This window comes from Eriocheir sinensis, chromosome 50, assembly GCF_024679095.1.
Source record: "Eriocheir sinensis breed Jianghai 21 chromosome 50, ASM2467909v1, whole genome shotgun sequence".
Classification (NCBI taxonomy): Eukaryota; Metazoa; Arthropoda; class Malacostraca; order Decapoda; family Varunidae; genus Eriocheir; species Eriocheir sinensis.
In genome coordinates this window covers 2,644,176-2,665,699 of record NC_066558.1, presented here as the reverse complement: position 1 = coordinate 2,665,699, position 21,524 = coordinate 2,644,176, and the positions used below count along the sequence as shown (strand labels likewise).

At 40.2% G+C, this 21,524-nt stretch overlaps 2 protein-coding genes and 1 long non-coding RNA gene across 4 annotated transcripts; 2 read left to right on the top strand and 1 right to left on the bottom strand.

The window, feature by feature from the left end:
- The first annotated feature begins 489 nt into the window (after positions 1–489).
- Positions 490–5,563, top strand: LOC126982226 (translocon-associated protein subunit beta-like). Of its 2 annotated transcripts, XM_050834177.1 has the most exons (6): positions 490–609; positions 2,064–2,292; positions 2,671–2,836; positions 3,475–3,558; positions 4,403–4,563; positions 4,599–5,563. In XM_050834177.1, exons 1-5 carry the CDS (start codon positions 606–608, stop codon positions 4,523–4,525), a joined length of 606 nt encoding a protein of 201 aa, XP_050690134.1. In that variant the 5' UTR covers positions 490–605; the 3' UTR covers positions 4,526–4,563; positions 4,599–5,563. The 2 variants fall into 2 exon arrangements, with proteins under 2 accessions (XP_050690134.1, XP_050690133.1); XM_050834176.1 differs by having other exon boundaries at positions 4,403–5,563.
- LOC126982225 (nuclear inhibitor of protein phosphatase 1-like) lies at positions 5,360–18,328 on the bottom strand. Its single transcript, XM_050834175.1, has 7 exons — positions 18,281–18,328; positions 16,291–16,351; positions 14,472–14,625; positions 13,857–14,074; positions 11,705–11,908; positions 9,416–9,628; positions 5,360–8,145 (listed from the first exon to the last, which is right to left on the bottom strand). Exons 1-7 carry the CDS (start codon positions 18,307–18,309, stop codon positions 8,002–8,004), a joined length of 1,023 nt encoding a protein of 340 aa, XP_050690132.1. The 5' UTR covers positions 18,310–18,328; the 3' UTR covers positions 5,360–8,001.
- On the top strand, positions 9,572–10,943 carry LOC126982227 (uncharacterized). The gene is made up of 4 exons (XR_007734861.1): positions 9,572–9,670; positions 10,447–10,547; positions 10,639–10,683; positions 10,881–10,943. It is a non-coding gene; the product is annotated as an uncharacterized LOC126982227 (long non-coding RNA).
- Positions 18,329–21,524: the final 3,196 nt, after the last annotated feature.

Genomic DNA, 21,524 nt, shown 5'->3' with positions numbered 1-21,524 from the left:
ATTTTTTTTACCTCTACATCAGCGTGAAAAAGAACCTAAAACATATATTTCCCACAAAAGATCGCCCCCTTGAGAAAGTCACATTTAAACACAAAATACGATATAGGGCATCAAACCGCCAGTGTAATATTTTTTTGACCTCTACATCAGCGTGAAAAAGAACCTAAAACATATATTTCCCACAAAAGATCGCCCCCTTGAGAAAGTCATATATAAACACAAAATACGATATAGGGCATCAAACCACCTGTGTAATATTTTTTTTACCTCTACATCAGCTTGAAAAAGAACCTAAAACACATATTTCCCACAAAACGTACGTAAAATGCGGCTAATTCCCGGCTGATCCTTAAAAAAAATCTACTTTAGACAGAGGTAAAAACGAAGAGACTATAAAAAAACACATTCACATATAAACACAAAATACGATATAGGGCATCAAACCACCTGTGTAATATTTTTTTGACCTCCATAAACCATTGAAAGAGAACCATCGCCCCGGCGCCGCTAGTGACAACAAGACGCGTGTGGCAGCTCAGAGGCTCCCGGACCATCAGAGCAGGAGGCCACACTTTCTTTCCGGCTCCCTTCCTGTACACACGTCAATGAGTAAGTCCATGCCATTATCTCCTTACTCAATATACATAAACAATAATTAAGAGGATAAATAACTCCCCTTGAATACAGTACTTCGCCTTTAAATCCCTGAAATAAGGTCATGTTTGGGTATAAGACGGATATTTTTTATTATAGTCTCCCCTGTCATCGGATTTTTCAGGTTGTTATTTCGCTACTCAATATACATAAACAATAATTAAAAGGATAAATAAGTCCCGTAAATACAGTACTTGGCCCTTAAATCCCTGAAATAAGGTCATGTGTTGGTATGAGACTTGGATATTTTTGTTTAGTCTCCCCTGTAATCGAATTTTTGAGTTATTTATTTTCGGGTTTATTACTAATTTATCTTTTCTTACAGGTCACCAGGATGTTATTAAGAGTGTATTTGTTTACGTTTAAGTCGTAGATGTATATATAATTATTTAGTAAACTCCCCAACCGGCATTTTTACTTGACCATATTTTTACGCTAGGTTTTTATCTCCCTCGTTGCTGGTTCTTATTTTTTGTGTCTTTTCATGTTTAAAGGTTAGAAGAAGACATTTATGACACCAGAAGATATATTAGTTAAGTAGGGAACGAGATATTGCAACGTTCATAATACCAATATGTCCATTTTTCTTACTGGTATTTATCTCCCTCGTTGCTGGTTCTTATTTCTTGTGTCTTTTCATGTTTAAAGGTTGGAAGAAGACATGTATGACACCAGAAGTTATATTATTTAAGTAGGGAACGAGATATTGCCACGTTCATGATACCAATCTGTCCATTTTTCTTACTGGTATTTATCTCCCTCGTTGCTGGTTCTTATTTCTTGTCTCTTTTCATGTTTAAAGGTTGGAAGAAGACATTTATGACACCAGAAGATATATTAGTTAAGTAGGGAACGAGATATTGCAACGTTCATAATACCAATCTCTCCATTTTTCTTATTGGTATTTATCTCCCTCGTTGCTTGTTTCTATTTTTTGTGTCCATGTTTAAAGGTTGGAAGAAGACATTTATGACACCAGAAGATATATTAGTTAAGTAGGGAACGAGATATTGCCACGTTCATTAGACCAATATGTCTATTTTTGTTATTGGTATTTATTTTCTCTATTACCTTAATTTATGGTGTTTTTCTTCCTCCATTTGATAGCTTATGAGTGCATTCTACCACTTCACAATTTGGCAGGGCAGGGGGTCAGATTAGGTCAGGTCAGGTTAGAAATAATTAGGTTAGGTTAGATTACAAGCTACATGTTCTCCCCTAAACCCCCTCAAAGTAAAACCAGGTTAAGTTAGATTAGGTTATAGTTAGGTCAGGTTAAGATGGAAATAATTAAGTCAGGTTAGGTTAGTTAGATTACAAGCTACATGTTCTCCCCTAAACCCCCTCAAAGTAAAACCAACCCACCCACCCCAAAAATAAAAAAACCTAACCTCAACCTCCTTCCACAGTGCTCTCCTTGCGTGCCCTGTTCCTGATGGTGGCGGCTGCGGCCCTGGTGGCGGGTGAAGGCGCCGGCGGGGGTGCCAGCGAAGGAGAGGAGAGGGCGAGGCTGCTGGCGGCCAAACGCGTCCACAACCTGTACTTGGTGGAGAGCCGGGACATCGTGGTGCAGTACTCGGTGCATAATGTGGGTCAGGCAGCCGCCATCAACGTGCAGCTGACGGACTCGGGCTTCAGGTATGGGGGTTTCGAGTGATTGGGGTTCGGTTGTAAGACTTGGGTGGGGAAGATATAGGATTGGAGTGCTTGTAAGGGGTGGATAAGGGGTTTGATTTTGTTTTTCCTTTCCTCTTTTTCAATCTTTTCAATTCTACTTTGTTTACATCTCACTCACTCTCCTTTGTTTAATTCTTTCATCCATTTACTTCTTGTTAGCTATTTACTCTTCCTCCCACTAACTTTTTTTATTTACGGTAACTTGTCTTCTTTATGTAATTTTCTTGATTTCTTTATCCTTCTTTAACTTTGTCTTTCCTCTCTCACTAGCTACCCCTTCCTTCCTTCCTTCCTAAACCTCCCTATCAGAAACCCGCTAAACATCCTTCCCCCCCACAGCACCGAGGACTTCGAGATCGGCGGCGGGCAACTCCAGGTGAAGTTCGACCGCATCGCCCCGCATGCCAATGTCTCCCACACTGTCGTCGTCCGCCCCAAGAAGTTCGGCTACTTCAACTTCACCGCCGCGGAAGTGTCATACCAACCCTCAGAGGACTCAGCGGAGGTGGGTACAGGAGGGGAAATGGAGGGAGTTTTGAAGGGGAGGCTTGTTTATTTTTATTTAAGGGGGCAGTTTCCAGTTTTTGTGGTTATATTTGTAATAAGTTTTTGGGGGGCAGCAAAATTTTTCATGTTATATTTTTTGCAGCGAGTTAAATTTTTCTTTTTTGTTTTCCTTTCTTGGCCGGAGCAGTTACATTTTTCATTTTTAACTTTTCATGGGGGGTCATTTATTTTTTCTTAACATTGACCCTTGTAATAAAAATGAGGAAGCTTATGAAAAATTAATGTCATAAGCTTTTTTTACCTTCTCTCATATCCCTCAATCTTTCTTAACATTGACCCTTGTAATAAAAATGAGGAAGCTTATGAAAAATTAATGTCATAAGCTTTTTTTTTGCCTTCCCTCATCTCCCTCAATCTTTCTTAACATTGACCCTTGTAATAAAAATGAGGAAGCTTATGAAAAATTAATGTCATAAGCTTTTTTTACCTTCCCTCATCTCCCTCAATCTTTCTTAACATCAACCCTTGTAATAGAAATGAGGAAGCTTATGAAAAATTAATGTCATAAGCTTTTTTTTGCCTTCTCTCATCTCCCTCAATCTTCCTCGCTCTCTAACCCTCTCGTCTCCTTCCCAGATCCAGATTGGGTACACCTCCGAGCCAGGCGAGGGCGGCATCATCGCCTTCAGGGACTACGACAGGAAGTTCTCCCCTCATGTGGTCAGTATTATCACGGTTTGACATGTTTTTTTATGATTATTCAGACATTACTTACTCTTTGTCCTGGTCACTGAACCTCAACACACACACACACATTTAGACCCTATAATGGAAGCAAAACATCATAGAAAAAACTTGCATTAGCTAAAGACACTAACTGAAGAAAAACATCAAAGAAAAAGGACATAAACACAAAAAAAAATGAAGCAAATTGTCATAAAAACACACAAACGTACACAAAAAGTTACCAGGGAAACCACATCACCTCCTCATTCTCATCGGGGGGCTTCGTGGTGCAGTGGTTAGCACACTCAGCTCACAACCGAGAGAGCCCGGGTTCGATTCCCGGGCGGAGTGGAAAAATTTGGGCAGCTTTTCCGATACCCTATGCCCCTGTCCACCCAGCAGTGAATGGGTACCAGGTATTAATCGGGGGTTATGTCCTGTCTCCTGGGGTCTGTTACCTTCTCTTATAATTCCTTCCCCTTCGGTCTCTCTCCGGCATATGACCACAGATGTTGCGCCGACTAAACAAAACTTTCCAACTTTCCTCGCTATCTTTCACTTTTCTCTATTCTCCATATTCCTCTCGTACTAATACTTATCATTTTCACCGACCAACCAACCAACACCTCCTCCCGAAATTGACCTCTCTTTCGGCCACTCCTCTGTACTCTTTTTGGGAGCAGTGAGTAGCGGGCTTTTTTTTTTCATTATTGTTTCCTTTTTTATGCCCTTAAGCTGTCTCCTGTGCTGTAATAAAAAAAACATAAAAAAAACCACCATCCACATCATTATCACCACCAGCATCACTATCGTAACCCTCGTCACTCTTTGTTTCTAGTTTGACTGGCTGATCTTCGCCCTGCTCATGATCCCTGCCCAGCTGGTTCCCTTCATGATGTGGTACAACATCAAGAGCAAGTACACTGCCGTGCAGAGGCCCAAGAAGGGGAAGGCAGAGTGAGGAGACAACTAGCGGAAATGACAACGTGTGTGTGTGTGGTGTGTTGATGTGAGTTCCTGTGTGTGTGTGTGTGTGGTGTGTTGATGTGAGTTCCTGTGTGTGTGTGTGTGTTTTTACAACAGACAAAGCCGTTGAAAGGGCAAACAAAATGAAGCAGTTAAGGGTAGACAAACAACAAGAAATGCCCACCAAATGACTGCTACTGTGTAAATGTGTGTGTGTATGTTTTGTTATAAGTGTGTAAGTGGGTGTTTTTTTATATTTTTTACACTTACAGAAGAAGCTCTAAGGCAGAAATCACTAAATAAAAGCCTGCTATGTTCTGTACCTGTAAAAAATATGATAGTTTGAGTGTGTGTGTGTGTGTGTGTGTTTATAAGTGCGTCAGTGGCTGTTTTTCTTTGTGTTTTTTTATTATTTTTTACGGTAACAGAAGCAGCTCTCGGGCAGAAATCACTAAATAAAGCCTGCTATGTTCTGTACCTGTAAAAAATATGATAGTTTGAGTGTGTGTGTGTGTTTATAAGTGTGTAAGTGGGTGTTTTTCTATTTTTTTTAATATTTTTACACTTACAGAAGAAGCTCTAAGGCAGAAAACACTACAAAAGCCTGCTATGTTCTGTACCTGTAAAAAATATGATAGTTTGAGTGTGTGTGAGTGTGTTTGTCCTTTTAATGTGTGTGTTCCAAGGGTTCGTGTTGCTAGCTTTTCCGGGATAGCAAGGGAAGAAATGCCTACTTTTCCTAATTTTCCCAACCTCAACCCACCTTTTTTTCCCCATTCTAGGCGGAAAAAACTGTTCTTGATACTTAGATTTCCCCTCATTTTGTTTCTCCGATGGTAACTTATCATTATATTTTACAAGGGATATGTAAGCCTCCTCTCTGACAGTACGTATGTGTGTGTGTGTGTACGTATATATTTGTGTGTGTGTGTTGGTGTACAGTTTATTTCGTGTGTGTGTGTGTGTGACGTAATCTGTCCGAAGCTGTCAGTTGGGATTCCGTTTTGTAAGAAAGAAACAAACCACATGACTACACCTGTGTTTTTGTATACCAAGACTTCATGTATTTAGTAATTTAGTGATATATAAATAATTAGGCAGTGGCTAAAACTATAATTGTATCATAGGTAAATTCTGATTGACTAGAATCTATTTTCCGAAATTTAATTATGGACTGAAAATTGTAAAGGGAAGAGTAGAAATTATGGACTGAAAATTCTAGAGGGAAAAAGTAGAAATTATGGACTGAAAATTGTAAAGGGAAGAGTAGAAATTATGGACTGAAAATTCTAGAGGGAAAAAGTAGAAATTATGGACTGAAAATCCTAAAGGGAAAGAGTAGAAATTATGGACTGAAAATCCTAAAGGGAAAGAGTAGAAATTCTGGACTGAAAATTGTTAGGGTGCTGGGCTCACATTCACTGCGCCATGGACGACGTCGGTTCAAATCCCCACGCTACCACCTGGGATTTTTCAGTCATCGCCGAGTGGCCTAAGACTACCCACATGCTGCCCTGAAGACCACCCATCAACCCGGACTCTAGAAGAAACCGTCCAAGTGAATCAAGAATGAGTTCCGGGGGGCAGCATGAGCCAAGCATAACTGGCGCCACTATAAAAAATCGCTTGGGCTGCCCATCTGGCCCCTGGAGAAAGCCTACAGGTGGGGATGTAAAAAAGAAATAGTAATAATATCAATGAAGCAAACGTGTCTCGTAAACAAATTCTGAAAGACGAAAGAAAATGACCTGTAACAAATGACACAGTTTATTGACCCGATCGCTTACTCGCTCGCACACACACGGCAAACAGTCTACCAGAAAGTATATACAGCCTAACCTTTTGTACGAGAGAGAGAGAGAGAGAAACATGAGACAAAAAATAGGAAATCATAATCCCCCCTTAAAAAAACAAAAAAATCATACCCTCGCAAAACAAAAACCCCACTTATGGACTAACGAGCTTGTGTCCTTAACAACCTAATAACCTGGGCATTCCTAACGACCCCTTAATTACCGCCCCATTAGCAGGTGTGTCTTATAGTTAACAGACGTAACGCTGATCAAGTTCAAAGGGGTCAGGATTAAGTCAAGGAGGTTTCGTTCTTCTTTTTTAATGTTTACAAGTGCATAGAGGAGGAGGAGGAGGAGGAAGATGACCAAATAAAGTAGATAAAAAAATGTAGAAAAAGGAGGAAGAGGAAAGAGGAGGAGGAGGAGAAAGAGGAAGAAGATGAAACAAATAAGATAAAAAAAAGATGCAGAAAAAGGAGGAAGAGGAAAGAGGAGGAATATGAAGAAGAAAAGAGGAGGAGGAGGAAGATGAAACAAAGAAGAGGAAGAAGACAAAACAGAAGAAGTGAAATATGGAAAAGATAAAATAGGAGAAAGAGGGAGAGGAGGAGGAAGAAGAAGAAAAGGAGGAGGAAGACAAAACAGGAGAAGATTAAAAAGAATGAGAAAAAAAAGAGGAAGATGATGAAACAAAGAAATTAAATACTATAGGATAAAAAAATGAGAAAAAGAGGAGAAAGAAGATAAAAAGGGAGGAAGAGGAAGAAGAAGAAAAGGAGGAAGACAAAACAGAAGAAATTAAAATACTATAGGATAAAAAAAATGAGAAAAAGAGGAGAAAGAAGATAAAAAGGGAGGAAGAAGAAGAAGAAAAGGATGAGGAAGACAAAACAGAAGAAATTAAAATACTATAGGATAAAAAAAATGAGAAAAAGAGGAGACAGAAGACAAAAGGAGGAAGGAAGAGGAAGAAGAGGAGTTGGCAGTTAACGTCAGAACACTCATGTCGTATTTTCTCATTTCGTCGTTAAAATACTTATCAAATTTAAGTTAACAGAGAAATGTACAGAAAGCCTTAACCTACACACACACACACACACACACATTGTAATACTTATACTTTTTACGATAAGTTTTGGTGGTATGAAAAGTGACATAGAGAGAGAGACAGACAGAAAAGTTGATAAAGAGAGAGAGATGGAAGATAGACAGAGAAAGAGAGAGAGATAATGAAAGACAGAGAGAGAGAGAGGAATGAGAGACAGAGAAAGAGAGATAAAGAAAGACAGAGAGAGACAGAGAGATGGAAAAGTCCGAAATAGATAGAAAAACAGACACACACGCGCACACACACACACACACACACACACGGGCACATCCAAAACGTAACATTCTCTACCTATAGAAAAAATACACTAGAAAAATACAAATTTATACAAAGGGTCTTCCGGTGTGAACTCTAACCAACTGACTGACTGACTGGCTCGCTCACACACAAAACCATCTGAGAGAGAGAAAAACACACATACACACACACACACACACACACGCGCGCATACTCACTCCACTCAGCATAGTTTAAAATCGACTTCCCAAACAGCGTCGTATAAAATTATAGTCTTCCTTGCGTTCCCTTGTTCCTCCGAGCGCTGGGGGTTGGCAGGGGGGTGAGGGGGGGCTACACCAGGAGGGAGGGGGTTGGCTTCTTTCCCGGCCAGGCTTCCTTGGCGTACTTCTTCTTCTTGGGCTCGTCGGGGTCAACGGAGACTTGGATGTGTGGCGGAAGCTCTGGCGCGACGGGTTCAGGTGGCGCCAACTCAACCTGTGGGGCGAGGAGGAGAAAAAATATGATAACCGTGATAGGGGAAGGGAAAGGAATGACATGGAACAGAGAAGAAAAGGTAAGGGAAAGAAAGGAAATAAGAAGGAAAATAGAAGGAAGGAAAAAAAATGTGATAAATGGAAAACCTCGCAAAGTCCCCAACACGGAAGAAAAACGAGAAGGAGAATAAGTAAAGAAAATAAAGGGTCAAAGGAGAGACACGACCCTGCAAAGCCCAAAACACAAGTAAAAAGACGTAAAAAAAGAAAATAAAGACAGAAAACACGAAAAACGAAAAATCAAAACAGAAAAGATGAGAAAAACACACTGCAGCCCAAAACACAAGTAAGAAAACGTAAAAAATAAAATAAAAAGGACAGAATACATGAAAAAACGAAAAATCAAAATGGAAAAGATGAGAAAAACACAAAAAAAAAAATAAGTACAGAATACACGAAAAATCAAAATGGAAAAGATGAGAAAAACACATAAAAAAAAATAAGGACAGAATACACGAAAAAACAAAATGGAAAAGATGAGAAAAACATGTAAAAAAAAAAAAATAAGGACAGAATACTCAAAAAATCAAAATGGAAAAGATGAGACAAACATGTAAAAAAAAAAAAATAAGGACAGAATACACGAAAAAACAAAATGGAAAAGATGAGAAAAACATGTAAAAAAAAAAAAATAAGGACAGAATACTCAAAAAATCAAAATGGAAAAGATGAGACAAACATGTAAAAAAAAAAAAATAAGGACAGAATACACGAAAAAACAAAATGGAAAAGATGAGAAAAACATGTAAAAAAAAAAAATAAGGACAGAATACATTAAAAAAACGAAAAATCAAAATGGAAAAGATGAGAAAAACACAAAAAAAAAATAAGGACAGAATACATTAAAAAAACGAAAAATCAAAACGGAAAAGATGAGAAAAACACTTAAAAAAAAAAAATAATAAGGACAGAATACACGAAAAAACGAAAAATCAAAATGGAAAAGATGAGAAAAACACGTAAAAAAAAAAAATAAGGACAGAATACTCAAAAAATCAAAATGGAAAAGATGAGAAAAACACACAAAAAAAAATAAGGACAGAATACACGAAAAAACAAAAAATCAAAATGGAAAAGCTGAGAAAACACGTGAAAAAAAAAATAAGGACAGAATACACGAAAAAACGAAAAATCAAAACAGAAAAGCTGAGAAAAACACAAAGAAAACAACAACCCCTCCCTCCCTTCCCCCCAGACAACCTCCCCCCTACCTCCGGCGCAGGGTTCGGCAGCGGCATCCCCAGCTTAGAGGACAGGAGCGAGGAGAACATGGAGTGGTGTCCGCCGCCGTGGCCGTGCTGCTCCGGGGGAAGGTCGCCGTAGAGGCCATCGCCGCGCGGGAACTGCATGTGGCCCTTACTGCTTCCGTCCATCTCCCGCACCGAGCTGCTTGACACGAGCCCGCTGATGTCCAGACGGCGCTTCTGTGGGGGTGAGGTGAGGTGGGATTAGCTAGTGGAAGTTAGGTTAGGATAGTAGAAGTCAGATAAGGTGAGGTGAGGTTAGGAGAGATTAGTTAAAAGTTAGGTTATTGTGGAAGTAAGGTTAGGTTAGGTTAGGATAGTTTATGTCAGATAAGGTGAGGTAACGTTAGCAGAGATTAGTTAAGTTAGGTTATAGTGGAAGTAAGGTTAGGTTAGGTTAGGTTAGGATAGTAGAAGTCAGATAAGGTGAGGTAACGTTAGCAGAGATTAGTTAAGTTAGGTTATAGTGGAAGTTAGGTTAAGTTAGGTTAGGTTAGGATAGTAGAAGTCAGATAAGGTGAGGTAACGTTAGCAGAGATTAGTTAAGTTAGGTTATAGTGGAAGTAAGGTTAGGTTAGGTTAGGTTAGGATAGTAGAAGTCAGATAAGGTGAGGTGAGATTAGTAGAGATTAGTTAAGTTAGGTTATTGTGGAAGTAAGGTTAAGTTAGGTTAGCAAAAGTTAGGTTAGGTTAGGATAGTAGATGTCAGATAGGGTGAGGTGAGATTAGTAGAGATTAGTTAAGTTAGGTTATTGTGGAAGTAAGGTTAGGTTAGGTTAGGTTAGGTTAGGTTAGCAAAAGTTAGGTTAGGTTAGGATGGTAGAAGGTCAGATAAGGTGAGGTAAAGTTAGTAGAGGTTAGTTAAGTTAGGTTATAGTGGAAGTAAGGTTAGGTTAGGTTAGGTTAGCAAAAGTTAGGTTAGGTTAGGATAGTAGATGTCAGATAAGGTGAGGTAACGTTAGCAGAGATTAGTTAAGTTAGGTTATTGTGGAAGTAAGGTTAGGTTAGGTTAGGTTAGGATAGTAGATGTCAGATAAGGTGAGGTAACGTTAGCAGAGATTAGTTAAGTTAGGTTATTGTGGAAGTAAGGTTAGGTTAGGTTAGGATAGTAGATGTCAGATAAGGTGAGGTGAGGTTAGCAGAGATTAGTTAAGTTAGGTTATTGTGGAAGTAAGGTTAGGTTAGGTTAGCAAAAGTTAGGTTAGGTTAGGATAGTAGATGTCAAATAAGGTGAGGTAACGTTAGCAGAGATTAGTTAAGTTAGGTTATTGTGGAAGTAAGGTTAGGTTAGGTTAGGTTAGGTTAGTAGATGTCAGATAAGGTGAGGTAAGGTTAGTAGAGATTAGTTAAGTTAGGTTATAGTGGAAGAAAGGTTAGGTTAGGTTAGTAAAAGTTAGGTTAGGTTAGGATAGTAGAAGTCAGATAAGGTGAGGTAAGGTTAGGAGAGATTAGTTAAGTTAGGTTATAGTGGAAGTATGGTTAGGTTAGGATAGGTTAGCAAAAGTTAGGTTAGGTTAGGGAAGTAGATGTCAGATAAGGTGAGGTAACGTTAGCAGAGATTAGTTAAGTTAGGTTATTGTGGAAGTAAGGTTAGGTTAGGTTAGGATAGTAGATGTCAGATAAGGTGAGGTAACGTTAGCAGAGATTAGTTAAGTTAGGTTATAGTGGAAGTTAGGTTAGGTTAGGTTAGGTTAGGATAGTAGAAGTCAGATAAGGTGAGGTAACGTTAGCAGAGATTAGTTAAGTTAGGTTATAGTGGAAGTTAGGTTAGGTTAGGATAGTAGATGTCAGATAAGGTGAGGTAACGTTAGCAGAGATTAGTTAAGTTAGGTTATAGTGGAAGTTAGGTTAGGTTAGGTTAGGTTAGGATAGTAGAAGTCAGATAAGGTGAGGTAACGTTAGCAGAGATTAGTTAAGTTAGGTTATAGTGGAAGTTAGGTTAGGTTAGGTTAGGTTAGGATAGTAGATGTCAGATAAGGTGAGGTAACGTTAGCAGAGATTAGTTAAGTTAGGTTATTGTGGAAGTAAGGTTAGGTTAGGTTAGAAGAAGTTAGATTAGGTCAGGTTAGGTAACAGATGTCAGAGATAGTAGAGATAAGTTAGGTTAGGTTAGAAGTTAGATTAGGTTAGGTTAGGATAGATAGGATAAAAATACGTAAATATAAAATAAAAATAACTGAATAACACATAAAAAATAAAACAAAATCCTCTCTCTCTCTCTCTCTCTCTCCCCCCCCCTCCCTACCCCCCCCATACCTTTGAGGGCACGACGGTGGTCTGCACAAGGTTCCTGAATCGTCCGACGCTGGGGTCCACGTCCTCGGGGTTGATGACATCCTCCTCGTCCTTGAAGCTCACGTTGAACTTGTGTCGTTTGAGGCCGCGCTGTTTGGGGTCGTCCTCGCCGATGCCCAACATGGAGATGCGCCGGTTGTGGGCCGTGTTGAACTCCGTGAGGTTCTAAAGGGGGGGAGAGATTGTTATTATTATTGTTATTCGTATCATTTCTATTCCTGTGTAGTATTGCTATTTATAATGTTAAACTCCGTGAGGTTCTAGAGGGGGGGAGAGATTGTTATTATTATTGTTATTCCTATCATTTCTATTCCTGTGTAGTATTGCTATTTATAATGTTAAACTCCGTGAGGTTCTAGAGGGGGGGAGAGATTGTTATTATTATTGTTATTACTGTCATTTCTATTCCTGTGTAGTATTGCTATTTATAATGTTAAACTCCATCAGGTTCTAGAGGGGGGGAGAGATTGTTATTATTATTCTTATTCGTATCATTTCTATTCCTGTGTAGTATTGCTATTTATAATGTTAATGTTGAACTCCGTGAGGTTCTATGGGGGTGTGGGGGAGGAGGGGGAGAGGACGGAAGTGTTATCATTGTTTTTAATATAACCATTTTTATCAGTTTTTATTACCATTTCCTTTGTTTATTTCATTACTAACTTCTACTGTTTTTTATTACTTTCATCATTATTCTCATTTTTATTATACTATCTTTAGTTTGTTATATTTATCTCATTACTATTTTTTATTACTGTTATCCTTATTCTTTCTTTTTACAGTTCTTCTTTTTTTGTTCAATGTCCTTTTTTTTCTTTATGGGGTTTGACTTTATTATTACTCCTATTATCGTCAGTATTAGGCATTATTTTTATTCTTATTATTATTATTTTTAACCCGGTAGCAGCAGGGATCATGTTTCTTAATGGTCCCTCTAAGCGAGAAAAGTTAGAAAAAAATCATCACTCACACAAACCATTTCATAATATATATCAAAGCATTTGTGATCAGTTTATGTATCATCTATTTTGGGGGGTTTGTATCATGGCACAAATTTGGCCTGTCGCTGATAAATGGTAAAGCCACAAATTTGGCCTGTCGCTGCTACACGGTAAAGCCACAAATTTGGTCTGCTCACGGTAAAGCCAAATTCTGTCATCGTTACACGGTAAAGCCACAAATTTGGCCCGTCGCTGCTACACGGTAAAGCCACAAATTTGGCCCGTCGCTGCTACACGGTAAAGCCACAAATTTGGCCCGTCGCTGCTACACGGTAAAGCCACAAATCTGGCCCATTGCTGCTACCGGGTTAAACACAAATTGAGTCTACCTTAACCTAACCCTAACCTAACATAGTCCATGACCCTCAAACTTGACAGAACCCAGACTGACCCCAATTCAATCTGACCTAACATAACCTAACTTAACCAAACCAGTCTTAAAACCTAACTTAACCAAACCAAACCAGAAACCTAACTTAACTTGACCAAACCAAACCAATAACCTAACCTAACTTAACTTAATCAAACCAATCCAGGAATCTAACCTAACTTAACTCAACCAAACTAAACCAGTCTTAACCTAACCTAACTTAACCAAACCAAACCAAACCAGCCCTAACCTAACCTAACCTAACCTATCAAAACCAGCTCAAACCAAACTTGACCAACCCCAACCATAACCACACCTTTATCCCGGTAGCAGTGACGGGCCAAATTTGTGGCTTTACTGTGTAGCAGCGACGGGCCAAATTTGTGGCTTTACCGTGTAGCAGTGACGGGCCAAATTTGTGGCTTTACTGTGTAGCAGCGACGGGCCAAATTTGTGGCTTTACTGTGTAGCAGCGACGGGCCAAATTTGTGGCTTTACCGTGTAGCAGCGACAGGCCATATTTGTGCCATGATATAAACCCCCAAAATAGATGATGCATAATCTGATCACAAATGCTTTGATATATATTATAAAATGGTTTGTGTGAGTGATGATTTTTTCTCATTTTTCTCGCTTAGAGGGACCATTAAGAAACATGATCCCCGCTGCTACTGGGTTAAAAAACAAAACAAAAAACTGCCTCTCTCCCCTCCTTCCCCCTCTCCCCCCAACCCACACTCACATCCAGCTCCGTCTCCGTCTCCGGCAAGCCCAGTAGCCCACCGTCGCTGTCCTCTGTCATGCGTTCCAGCTCCTCCATGACGGGCTTGGGGGCGGTCTGCGGGCGCTCGCGGAGGGTGTACATGCGAGTGGAGGCGCCGAAGTGGAAGGTGGAGTTGACGGGGAGCTGCGTCGGCTTGAGACTCTCCAAGCGGATCTTGCCGATGTAGGTGCCGTGTGCTGAGGGGTAGAGAGGGGAGGGGGGGGGGTGATAGTAGTAGTAGTAGTAGTAGTAGTAGTAGCAGTAGTACTAATAGTAGTAGTAGTAGTAGTAGTAGTAGTCTCATTATACAGTTACAAAAAAAACAAAGATAAAATAAAGAAAATGAAAAAAAATAACCAGAAAAAAACAAAGAAAATACAAAGAAAAAAAAAAACTAACTTGAAAAAAGACAAAAAAATAATGAAAAACAAAAACAAAAAACAAAAAATAAAATAAAGAAAATAAAAAAAACTAGAAAAACAAAGAAAACAGAAAGACACAAAAAAAATTCTAACTCGAAAAAAAAAAAAACTAAAAAGACGAAAAAAAAAAAAAAAATGGGTGGAGTCCCCATCGTCATCCCCCTCTACTCACTGCTGCCGAGGTCCACAAGGAAGGCCATGTTGAGATGCTTGTGGTAGACGAGGGAGGAGTGGACCCGGGAGCAGGAGGCGTGATCGATGCAAAAGTCATTCATTTGAGGGTTGCGTCCGAACAAGTAACATTTCTTCTCATCAATCATCAGCTTCTGCGGGGGGAGGAGGAGGAGGAGGAGGGGGTTAGAAGGAGGAGGAGGAGGAGGAGGAAGACAATAAGGAGGACAAGAGGAGGAAGGTAAGTTAAGGTAAATCAAGGTAAGGCTGACCACACTAAACAGAGCACAGGTGGAAAGGATGGAAGTAGAGGAGGAGGAGGAGGCGGAGGAAGAAAATAAGGAAGACAAGAGGAGGAAGATAGGTCAGGTAAGTTAAGGTAAATCAAGGTAAGGCTGACCACACTAAACAGAGCACAGGTGGAAAGGATGGAAGCAGAGGAGGAGGAGGAGGCGGAGGAAGAAAATAAGGAAGACAAGAGGAGGAAGGTAGGTTAGGTAAGTAAGGTAAATCAAGGTAAGGCTGACCACACTAAACAGAGCACAGGGGGAAAGGATGAAAGTAGAGGAGGAGGAGGAGGAGGTGGAGGAAGAAAATAAGGAAGACAAGAGGAGGTAGGTAGGTTAGGTAAGTTAAGGTAAATCAAGGTAAGGCTGACCACACTAAACAGAGCACAGGTGGAAAGGATGGAAGTAGAGGAGGAGGAGGAGGAGGAAGACAATAAGGAAGACAAGAGGAGGAAGGTAGGTTAGGTAAGTTAAGGTAAATCAAGGTAAGGCTGACCACACTAAACAGAGCACAGGTGGAAAGGATGGAAGCAGAGGAGGAGGAGGAGGCGGAGGAAGAAAATAAGGAAGACAAGAGGAGGAAGGTAGGTCAGGTAAGTTAAGGTAAATCAAGGTAAGGCTAAACACTAAACAGAGCACAGGTGGAAAGGATGAAAGTAGAGGAGGAGGAGGAGGCAGAGGAAGAAAATAAGGAAGACAAGAGGAGGAAGGTAGGTTAGGTAAGTTAAGGTAAATCAAGGTAAGGCTGACCACACTAAACAGAGCACAGGTGGAAAGGATGAAAGTAGAAGAGGAGGTGGAGGAAGACAATAAGGAAGACAAGAGGAGGAAGGTAGGTTAGGTAAATTAAGGTAAATCAAGGTAAGGCTGACCACACTAAACAGAGCACAGGTGGAAAGGATGAAAGTAGAAGAGGAGGTGGAGGAAGACAATAAGGAAGACAAGAGGAGGAAGGTAGGTTAGGTAAATTAAGGTAAATCAAGGTAAGGCTGACCACACTAAACAGAGCACAGGTGGAAAGGATGAAAGTAGAGGAGGAGGAGGCGGAGGAAGAAAATAAGGAAGACAAGAGGAGGAAGATAGGTCAGGTAAGTTAAGGTAAATCAAGGTAAGGCTGACCACACTAAACAGAGCACAGGTGGAAAGGATGAAAGTAGAGGAGGAGGAGGAGGAGGCGGAGGAAGAAAATAAGGAAGACAAGAGGAGGAAGGTAGGTTAGGTAAGTTAAGGTAAATCAAGGTAAGGCTGACCACACTAAACAGAGCACAGGGGGAAAGGATGGAAGCAGAGGAGGAGGAGGAGGCGGAGGAAGAAAATAAGGAAGACAAGAGGAGGAAGGTAGGTTAGGTAAATTAAGGTAAAATAAGGTAAATAAGGTAAAATCAGAGCCCAAACTAGCCAACCAGGTAAATAAATAGGCAATGTTAGGTAAGGTAAGGCAAACTAAGGTAAGGTAAGGCAGGCTACAATTAACACATGATAGAAAAGATAAAAAAATAACGATTAGAGAGCAAATTAAACACCTGTCCGCACCTGTATAAGCTTGTCCCCTTTGGCTACGTCCAGGTGAAGCCCCACAGGAGGTTTGCCGGCCCTGCGGAACACAACAACACACATTATAGAATACAGGGTCTATCTATCTCTATTTCCGATGCCTTGCTCCCTTGCGGTACCTTCCCTCCAGGGGGTGGCCGCAGCAGAAGCATCTCATCTCCTCCTGTTCTGGCCTAATATACATAATTATTACCCTAGAACATAAAACACAAAGCGTCTCATCTCCTCCTGTTCTGGCCTAATGTACATAATTATTACCCTAGAACATAAAACACATAGCGTCTCATCTCCTCCTGTTCTGGCCTAATGTACATAATTATTACCCTAGAACATAAAACACATAGCGTCTCATCTCCTCCTGTTCTGGCCTAATGTACATAATTATTACCCTAGAACATAAAACACATAGCGTCTCATCTCCTCCTGTTCTGGCCTAATGTACATAATTATTACCCTAGAACATAAAACACATAGCGTCTCATCTCCTCCTGTTCTGGCCTAATGTACATAATTATTACCCTAGAACATAAAACACAGCCTCAAAAATGTCAGAAAATGTAGTAGAATGTTAAAAATAAATGATAAACAGTGACTTTGATGTAATAAATACCTAAACGGAGCTCTGAAAATGAGATAATTTCATAGGCATATAAATTTTACGCGTCAAACATGATTATTTCTCCGTTACCAGACTTCACAGGCGCTGGAATTTGAACAAACATTTAAAGACACTAAAAATAACCAATGTAAAATACTGCTGTCTTGATAAATTTCTATAAAAAGGTAAATATATATAATAATGTAACTTGAGATGCCATTATTCCCCTTAAGACAGACATCCCAGGCCCAGAAAATTAAAGAAACACAAAAAAACACTCAAAATAAATGATAAAAAGTTCTGTAGTGTTAATAAATAGATAAATATCGATAAAAATTTAACCTAAACCGCCATTATTTCCCCTTAGTCAGACATCCCAGGCCCAGAAAATTAAACAAACACAAAAAAACACTCAAAATAAATGATAAAAAGTTCTGTAGTGTTAATAAATAGATAAATATCGATAAAAATTTAACCTAAACCGCCATTATTTCCCCTTAGCCAGACATCCCAGGCCCAGAAAATTAAAGAAACACAAAAAAACACTCAAAATAAATGATAAAAAGTTCTGTAGTGTTAATAAATAGATAAATATCGATAAAAATTTAACCTAAACCGCCATTATTTCCCCTTAGTCAGACATCCCAGGCCCAGAAAATTAAACAAACACAAAAAAACACTCAAAATAAATAATAAAAAGTTCTGTAGTGTTAATAAAATGATAGATATGGATAGAAATGTAACCTGAGCTGCCATTATTTCCCCTTAGCCAGACATCCCAGGCACTGATAATTAAACAAACATAAAAACACTCAAAATAAATGATAAAAAGTTCTGTAGTGTTAATAAATTCAGATATGGATAAAAATGTAACCAGAACCGCCATTATTTCCCCTTAGCCAGACATCCCAGGCCCAGAAAATTAAGCAAACACATAAAAACACTCAAAATAAACAACATAAATAAATCCTTCCATAATAAATACCCCCAAAATTAGCTTGACACACGAAACTATTTAAAGCACATTAGTACCACCCCAAAAATCCCTTAGAACACCATTATATCCCCTTAACCAGACACCACAGGCTCTGAAATTTAAAGAAACACATAAAAACACACATTATAAGCGACATAGAGTAATACAGAGGCGATAAAGGACTAAAAATATGGATGGTTGGATATTTTAAGACACCTCCCTCGCTCTCAAAAATGCCTCCCTTATCACGCCTCTCACACGTTAAGTACTCGACCATTTTAAGTGTTCTAGGGCTTTACTTATAGCTACATGCATGGACTATAAGCTGGTGGGGTGTTTGGGGTCGTAGGGTGTTTAGTAAGGCTAGAAAACGGCGTCAAAGAAGGTATATTTACCACTTGGGGATTTCATAGTGGTTCGCCATTTTTGTTGACAGGGACCTCTGGGTTAAAGGATTATGTGGTTTGGCTATTTATTTTTGCTATTTTAGTGTTGATTTATATGTATTGTTGCTATTTTTTCATCGTTTTTGTTTTTAAGGCTATTTGTATCACCTGTATTTATTTTATTAGAACTCTGGGTTAAAGGAATTTGTGGTTTGTCTATTTATTTTTGCTATTTAAGTGTTAATTAATATGTATTGTTGCTATTTTTCCATTGTTATTGTTTTTAGTTTATTTGTATCACCTGTATTTATTTTATTAGAACTCTGGGTTAAAGGAATTTGGGTTTATTTAATTATTTATGTTTTTTGTGTTAATTAAAGTGCATTAGTGTTAAATTTCACTGGATTTTTGTTTGATTTATTGTTGTTATTCGTATTACTCTTCTTTTAGGGTCGAAAATAACCCAAGACAAACTCCCAGACCGAGACCGAAGAGGTAGCGCGGAGAGACGTATTTGAAAATGAACACACCGAACAAACGAAAACAACAGTACACAAGTTTTGGACAATAAGAGAAAAAAGAATGAAAGAAAAAGGAAAACAATAGACCCAGACAGTAGACACTATCAATCAATCAATTAATCAATCACATCAGGGAGTGCCGTTACAAAGGCAAAACTCCCGACCGACTACTACTACTACTACGAATGGACGAGTGACTGAGGCGGTGAAAGAGTTCTTGGAGAGCATGTGGTGTGCAGGATGTAGGGAATGATATATTGCCCCGAGAAGAACACAGACTTTCCGCATGTTTTGTTTTCTTAGTATCAATCAATCATTCACAGGAGCCGCCGATACAAGGGCCTGGAAGAAATCCCAAGCCACCTGTGACATCAAGATCAAGTCAGTGAGAGAGTTCTGTGTTTTGTTTATATATGTTTTTATTTATTTATTTGTCACTGGTGAGGCTGCAGGCGTCAACATACTGTCCGGAGATGGCCGCGGCTCAGCCCAGCACTCAGCAGCAGCGGCCAGGGAGTCAGCGTGAGGAGGAAGGTGAGGTTTTCATATTTGTTTTGTTTATCAGTCAAGTTTGAGTTAATTAAGCCAAGGCATTATTGGCGGGAGGGCAGCCTACGAATTTCGAGACACTGCTTAAGATAAAATATGATGCCGAATGATTTTAAACTAAGCTAACCTGACTTAACCCACCGTGACCTGCCTCACGGGACCTTCGACCCCTCGACCCCTTAACTGGGGGGGGGGGCGGCCTCACTCCCTCGACCCCCCCTTTTTTCTTTTTTTTTCGTCTCCGTCTGTAGCGCCGGTAGGCTATTCTTGATATTCCCTGGTGGTCGGCCCCAGCCCGTTGTGGCACAGGGTAGTGTTTATAGTGGCGCCATCTTGTTGGCCCATGCTTCCCCCCCGGAGCTCGTCGTTGACCCTCCCATCCTCTGTTCAGAGACGTATTCTAGCGTCAGGGTTGATGGACAGCATCGGGGCAGCATCTGGGTACTCTTCGGCCACTCGTTGGGGACGGAAAAATCTCGGGCGGGGCGCGACCCAACGCGTGTCCTGTACGCGGCGCCGTCACGCCCTCCACTCAGCCACCGCCGACCCTATTTTCTGGAAGTCATTCGTTAATTCACTGCATTCAGGGACCAAATAAAGAATCCATATTGTAAGTATTAACTTCACAAGAGGTGGCGGCCCTCGACTATCATCAAAACAGATCAAAGCAGCTTTGGTTTTGGCGAGATTTAGTTAGGACTCAGGTTATGGTTAGGTCACAATAAGCAGGTTAAGTTAGGTCAGGTCACGTTAGCTTAGATTTTGATTAGATTTGTCAAGTTTCATTGTCTACGGCAAATAGCTGTTTGACAGGCTGCGGTGTTGTCGCTGGCGGCAGACTAGGCTACGCTGCTCGCCATAATTATTAGTACCCCGTACTTTTTTTTATACTTTCCGTTCTTCGTATCTTTCTACTAGAGTAACATATTCAAGCATTCAAATACGCTTCTAAGTGAAGAACTTCTACGGGAGCTAATTATTATTATTTTTTCGGGGGGGGGCTAAGTCAGGTCCATCCTCAGACGGCCCTGGCTATAGGCCCCCCACCCATGGCTACGAAGCTCTTCACTAATGAGGCTTAATAAGGGTCGCGTTAAAAGACATTTCACCGCCCAAGAACACATATTTGACAAGGCTTTCGTAGGAGTTGTGGGTATTTACAGGAGTAGTTTTATGACCCTGGTTGTAGTGTGACCCTTCCTCTGTACCATGAACCTGAAGAAACACACATGTGACAAGGCTTTCGTAGGAGTTGTGGGTATTTACTGGAGTAGTTTTATGACCCTGGTTGTAGTGTGACCCTTCCTCTGTACCATGAACCTAAAGAAACACACATGTGACAAGGCTTTCGTAGGAGTTGTGGGTATTTACTGGAGTAGTTTTATGACCCTGGTGGTAGTGTGACCCTTCCTCTGTACCGTGAACCTAAAGAAACACACATGTGACAAGGCTTTCGTAGGAGTTGTGGGTATTTACAGGAGTAGTTTTATGACCCTGGTTGTAGTGTGACCCTTCCTCTGTACCGTGAACCTAAAGAAACACACATGTGACAAGGCTTTCGTAGGAGTTGTGGGTATTTACAGGAGTAGTTTTATGACCCTGGTTGTAGTGTGACCCTTCCTCTGTACCATGAACCTGAAGAAACACACATGTGACAAGGCTTTCGTAGGAGTTGTGGGTATTTACAGGAGTAGTTTTATGACCCTGGTTGTAGTGTGACCCTTCCTCTGTACCGTGAACCTAAAGAAACACACATGTAACAAGGCTTTCGTAGGAGTTGTGGGTATTTACAGGAGTAGTTTTATGACCCTGGTTGTAGTGTGACCCTTCCTCTGTACCATGAACCTGAAGAAACACACATGTGACAAGGCTTTCGTAGTTGTGGGTATTTACAGGAGTAGTTTTATGACCCTGGTTGTAGTGTGACCCTTCCTCTGTACCGTGAACCTAAAGAAACACACATGTAACAAGGCTTTCGTAGGAGTTGTAGGCATTTCCAGGGGTGGTTTCATGACCCTTACAATGCGACCATTAGTATCTTTTTTTGTTGATTTACTACACACGTTGCCACCTATCATTTGTTTCAAGGTATTTAAGACGGTCAACCTACCCTAGCCTACCCTCTCCCCAACGCGCCCTTCCCTAACCTACCCCAACCGTCGCCAGAACCAAAGGGCAGGCTG